Source organism: Sinocyclocheilus rhinocerous, unplaced genomic scaffold, assembly GCF_001515625.1.
Source record: "Sinocyclocheilus rhinocerous isolate Xijiao unplaced genomic scaffold, SAMN03320098_v1.1 scaffold4189, whole genome shotgun sequence".
NCBI classification, from domain to species: Eukaryota; Metazoa; Chordata; class Actinopteri; order Cypriniformes; family Cyprinidae; genus Sinocyclocheilus; species Sinocyclocheilus rhinocerous.
The window spans coordinates 174,940-181,068 of NW_015645057.1; the positions used below are offsets into that span (position 1 = coordinate 174,940).

The following is a 6,129-nucleotide window of genomic DNA, read 5'->3' on the forward strand; positions in this document are numbered from 1 at the left end:
ATAAATATAAAAAGCATTCAGAAGCATTTTTGCCGTCTACAATTTTGAATGCCTGTAATTTTGAGTTTTAATAGACTAATAAATCAACGTGCGTGCAATCTGTGTGTGATTTTGTGATATAGCCTACTTGATAATGTCAGATCGCACATCATTACAACAACACTTACCATATTATCGCAGAAGATATACTGTATATCGCACACCCCAGCCTCGACTTTAGTGGAAAATGAATCCGCGGTTGTGCGCGCACTTGTTTGCACGTGAGCAATGGTGTTTTTAACTTGCAAGCGCCAGACCACTGATTCGTCAGACCTGCTTTCCTGCAGTCTGTGCTCTTCTGACTTCTGACTATTTTGTAGTAAGTAACGAATATGCTTCGGGGAAATGTATCGGAGTAAAAGTATACATTTTAATTAGGAAATGTAGTGGAGTAAAAGTAAAAGTTGGCTGAAATATAAAAACTCAAGTAAAGTACAGATACTCCCAAAAAATACTTAAGTACTGTAATGAAGTATTATTACTTCGTTACATTACACCACTGCATTTACGTGAGGAGATTAAGATGAGGCACTCGGGAGGAGGAAAAATGCCGGCTGTTGCTTGTTCTCACACGACAGCATCAAACTTCTGTCATGCTGACACATTGACCCCAAGGGATCTTTTGAAAAACTTTCAATTGTTTTACTCAGTCAACGAAAACCGAGCAGGACCAAGCCATTTTACAGCTGATCGCCGTCAAAAAAGTTCAGCGACAGATCGCTGTATAAGCGCCTCTCAGTTCAAACGGCAGCACAATCATCCCTTCCTCTTTACTAATAGTTTTAACGCGAAATAAACATGAATGAACATCTCATGCCTCATGTAATCGCTCAATCAGTGTTTCAACCGCGGAAAGACGACAATAAAACAGCTTATAAACAAAATGTAATGTAGCATTTCCTTTACCTCAGGCAGTCATCAACTGTCCACAGCTCGTTAGTTCGCTATAAATAAAGTCTAGAGAAGAGCATTTCGCGAAATATTAGACTATACTCATTATATTTTACTTTACCTGTTAGTGATGTCTTAATTATTTAATGTTTAAATAAATCTGTTTTGAAACGAGTTATGAGAGGCACTGTGTAAATTAATATATTTCAACAACAAATAATTTTTTTATAATTTTATATATTTATTTATTTACTGTGGCTCGACTATAAAGATAAAGACCCTCCTCAGAAAGTGCCGTGTCCCATGAAATTTGTGTGGTTGTAGACCATGAAGCATCCACTCTCTACTCTGCAGTAGCAGCAGTGACTCATGTAGGGGAACGTCATGTATATTGTTTTCTTGAAATTTTTTTATAATTTAGAAGTTCATTTTAAAAAACTGCATTATGTGCAATTTACATGTTTTCATACATATATATATAAGTTGAGTGTTGCTTGTTATATTTAAAAATAAATAGTAATTAAATTTAAGTTTGGGCTCTGTTGTTAACTGTAACCTTATAGTAGGCCTAATGTAAAAGGGCTCACTGTAGTTTAGAGCATAAGCCGAGGTAGATTTTCATCCCTAAGAAACTTTGAATTATAACTGAATTTATTTAAAGAAAGAGCAATTTGCTCAGTAAACCACTGTTTAATAAAAAAATTTTTTTTTAAAGTTTTTCCCCCTGCTGTACTGATGCCGTACCGAACCATGACATCAAAACCGAGGTACGTACCGAACTGTCATGTTTGTGTACCGTTACACCCCTACTTTTTATTTGGTTTGATTAATTTATTTTGATTAGGAATACAGTTGTTATTTATATTTAAGTTGTATTTTAAAAATATGACTCTCTACTCTGCAGTAGCAGCAGTGACTCATGTAGGGGAACGTCATGTATATTGTTTTCTTGAAATGTGCTGAAGGAGAATATTCTTATTTGTTATTTCAATAAAAGATGCAGTTATGAGTAAAAGACCTATAATGTGAAGTTATGGCCATTAATCGGTCATTGTGCTACTATGCCATAAAATGCTATGCAGTTAGATTTCTTTATATTGTACGGAGGTGTCTGACATAATGGCTTAATATATTATTTGTAGTAAGGCAGATTATTCTTTTTTGTAGTTGACTCAAATGTGAGAATTGTCATTATTTGAAAACATAACATTTGTGGTGCTGCATGGAAAAATTAAAAGGTGGCCTTGATGGCGTTACTTTCGACAGTAACTTAACAATTGTGACACTGAATGAGGTGCTATGAATATGGAGCAAAATAGGGCCTCAAACTCTGGACAAACAGAAAGCATGTTTATTTAATGGGTTAGTTCACCCAAAAATGAAAATCCTGTCATCACATACTCTCATGTCATTACAAACACAAGACTTTCGGTTATCTTTGAAACACAAATTAAGATATTTTTTAGCAAAACCTTAGATTGCTGTCTCTTCGTTGAAAGTCCATTTCTCCAAAACTTTTACACTTCAAAAGTTCATAAAGCTTTCATGAAAGAAATCCATATAAATTGAGCGGTCTCTTCTTCTGAAGAGACATGACTGCTTTATATGATGAACAGATTTAATTTAGGCTTTTATTTACATATTAATATTGATTAATGCATATAGACCACATCAAATGTGCAGGCTTGAAATTGCGACAATTTTGTTTGCATATGCTCCTGAAATTTAATCTGTGTGACCTCAAAAATATATTTGGGAGCAATTTTGTGAGTGCAAATAATTGTTGATGTACGACCTAATTTCGTTTCCCTACAAAATGTTTGCTAATTACTGCACAGTATGTACCTGCTATGAGCTGATACAAGACGGGTCCACCATTATATCCAATGTTACAAAACCAATTAAACTTCATCTTTACATTCTTAACTTTAATGCAGATTTTAGATTGGTTAATATTAGCCATCAGTCACTCCCTTTCACTAACACTGCGGTCCGTTGTCACGTGACCGGGAGCTAACTCGGAACCGGAACTGGACATTTTTTGTTGTTGTTGCTCCAAACAGTTTTTTGTTTTATTTTGGCTGATCTCTTTTCCAGATTTGCACAAACTGTATTGCAGTCATTTTCCAAAATGTCATTTATGTGGAAATATTATGAAATTGGACATTAACAGAGGCCACAGACATTGAAGATGGATGCAAGGAGGAGAAAACACTGTAGCAGGCAGAGCTAGATCACTGCTTGCAATGAGTGACATATTGGAAGAAAATCTTAAATATTGAATTAGGAGTGGGGGTTTATATGAATGTATCTCTGGGTATCTTTCTGACGTTCTTCAGAAAATTTTAGATGGTATTTTATTTTCATCTTGCCTCTGTATAATGCATATTGAAGTAGTATTTATAAACTGCTTTGTTTGCAGCAGTAACCAAGGAAATGCTGTATTGCTGCTATTCCATAAATACCACCTGCTGTCAGAAAGTGAATTTGCATTCTCATTCAGCCAGTCTGCTGTTTTTGTGTTGTGCAGATATATTTCATGTAGCATATTTTCACAAAGCTGAAGTCAGAGCATTCTGTTTTTGCTTCAGATTTTGAAATTATACAATTTAAATCAGAAACTGCTCATGTATTAAAATGCAGTGGTTGCCTCTAATTTTTAAATAGCTACAGATAGTTCGGCCTGTAATAGAGATAACAAACATCTTGTTCATATACTCATATTTTCATTCTTTCTTGTCTCTTGGTTAAAAAAATAAAATAAAAATAATATATATATATATATATATATCATTTGCTTGTAAAACAACACCAATTGGAATCAACCATGAAAAATCCATATCGGTCCATCACTAACAAGAAATGCCAGGACAAGTGTGTGGCAAAGAATTCAGGATCAGGTTAAATTTTTGAAGCTTTTAATCCTCAGGATGTTGTCGGCCGTTCTGCTCAATTGGCAGTTGTGGTGTTCCTTAATTTTCAGTGGGTGCCCCTAAATTTTTGCTGGTGCTCTTAACTTTTTGAAGTTCAATTTTAAAAGTTAATTTCGAACCCTGAATATGGTAAACGGAAACTCAATTAGGTTTATCGATGCATATCACGCAGGCACTTTGGGACTTCCACAAGAACATAGATGTGGGGTGCTATCAAATACAAAATGCTGAGGGACGGGCTGAAAATTTGTGAAGTCTTTCTTTTTTTTCCCCTTATTTGGAAACTGAAGGAAATGGAAAAGTGGATTTCTTTTTCTTTTGCTGTTAGAGCCATGAGCTTGATTGACAGGCGATCTGTCTGATCATAACGCCAAATCTGACATTTTGTCTGACAAACAAACCAGACAGGAGAGTAGATTTATGTCGGTAACATGAACTTGAAAAATGGTGTGAACTGACGTCTTTCCGTGGTTGAAACAAGATACCTTATGATGTTCATTCATGTTTATTTCGTGCTATGACTAGTAAAGAAGAAGAGATGATCGGTTCACATGCCGCTTGAACTGAGGTGCTACAGCGATCTGTCATGACACATTAAAGAGCCACAAAACGGTATTTATTGTTTGAATTTCTTTAAAAATGGAAAAATTTGAAAGCTGAGACTTTGTTTCATACTAAAAGTAATCTTGCTTTGTCTTTGTCGGCGCGTTGTCACTTTCCTCTTTGCTCTTTGCTCCGCAATATATTTTTCACTTTGTGAGAACATAATGTATGATGTGAGAGTGCCATGGCTTGTTAGACTTAGCAACTAAGGTGGGCGGGTTTTTGTGAAGGGTCAATTGATATCCAAATTAAATAACACAAATGTTTCAATAATATTATTCAGTTGGATTTAACTATTATTCATAGCTTGGCTGTACTCATAACTTGAATAGCATTGTGTTCTTTTATATTTTAGTATTTTATGTTATTTGAAAGTTTGTCATAGGATATTTTTATGTGGATTATTCATTAATACAGATCAAATATTTGCATTAAAGAATGTTCAAAACAAATGTTTAGTGTTGAAGAGAAATTATTTTATTGACCCTTTAGAACACTAGTACCAGGAGTCCATGATGCGCCTCATGCTCATGAATCTCATGCCACCCATATTGCTGAAGCTCCTGTACTCTCCAGGCCTGAAGTACCACATCCTGCCTCTGTATTGGGGCTGCTCATACATGAGCCAGTGGCCGTCCATCACATGGCAGGACTGGCAGTGAGACATGCGGTAACGGTCCATGATGTTGTCACAATCATCCATCATCTCATGCATCTGACCCATGAAGTTCTCCCTCTCATAGATCCTCATTCTGTAGGATCCCCTGTGCTGTAGTGAAGAAGTTGTCATCGGGTGATTTAGTTTTAGTAGTTTATAGTGTCTATTCTGAATTTTGATTTTTTTTTTAAAATTAAAATAAAGTTCATTTATTACAAATGCAAAATGTTCATGGAGCTCACCATAGGGATCATACGGCAGGATCTGATGCAGTCATTCATTCCAAACATAGACATGTAATCGGCATAGTCTCCCCTCCTAAAGAAATACTGATTTCCCATATAGTTGGGACGATCATACATCATCCAGCATCCACTCTCCACTTTGCAGGAGTGACAGCGGCTCATGTAGGAGGAGAAGTCACCACAGTCGCTCATACACTCATAAGAGCGACCCTGGAAGTTCCTGTCCTCGTAAAAGATGACCTGGGACAAACATAAAAATGTTCAGTATTGACTGAATTACTATTTATCAACACTATATTAAACATTACCCAACACAATATCCAATTGAATTTTCAAAAACAATTTGTTGTATTGAAATTGGAGTGCTTTTGTTCTATATCAGTAAGACAAGAAAAGCAATCAGTTATCAGAAAAGCAAACAAATCATGTAGTTTAGTAAGGTGTTGAGGAATTGGTTATTTTTTGGTCTTGACTTACCTTTCCGTGCATGGTTGCTGTTGTGGTTATTCCAAATTTGCTACTATAATGACAGCCTGCTGCCTTATTTATACTATATGGACTCCGAAAGAATTTGTATTCCTGTTGTTTAAAAAGACCTTAGTCAGCTGCATGGTGTAGTGTGTTGTACAGTTTGCTACTGCAGACCTGAAAGGGTTATTATTTCAAGCCTTGTGGTGGAGAATATTAGAAATTTCTGCTTGTAAAGCAATTCCAGTGACAAGATCGCACACTACAGCCAAAATACAGGTTGTACTAAGTA

The 6,129-nt window shown here is 35.7% G+C and overlaps 1 protein-coding gene across 1 annotated transcript; it reads right to left on the minus strand.

Moving 5' to 3' along the window:
* Nucleotides 1-4,902: 4,902 nt before the first annotated feature.
* On the minus strand, nucleotides 4,903-5,892 carry LOC107705172 (gamma-crystallin M2-like). Its single transcript, XM_016508348.1, has 3 exons — nucleotides 5,847-5,892; nucleotides 5,367-5,609; nucleotides 4,903-5,235 (listed from the first exon to the last, which is right to left on the minus strand). Exons 1-3 carry the CDS (start codon nucleotides 5,856-5,858, stop codon nucleotides 4,963-4,965), a joined length of 528 nt encoding a protein of 175 aa, XP_016363834.1. The 5' UTR covers nucleotides 5,859-5,892; the 3' UTR covers nucleotides 4,903-4,962.
* Nucleotides 5,893-6,129: the final 237 nt, after the last annotated feature.

Coding starts and splice junctions, on each gene's coding strand:
- LOC107705172 (XM_016508348.1), bottom strand. Junction 5,236..5,366: donor CCTGCCGTATGATCCCTATG/GTGAGCTCCATG, acceptor TCTTCACTACAG/CACAGGGGATCCTACAGAAT.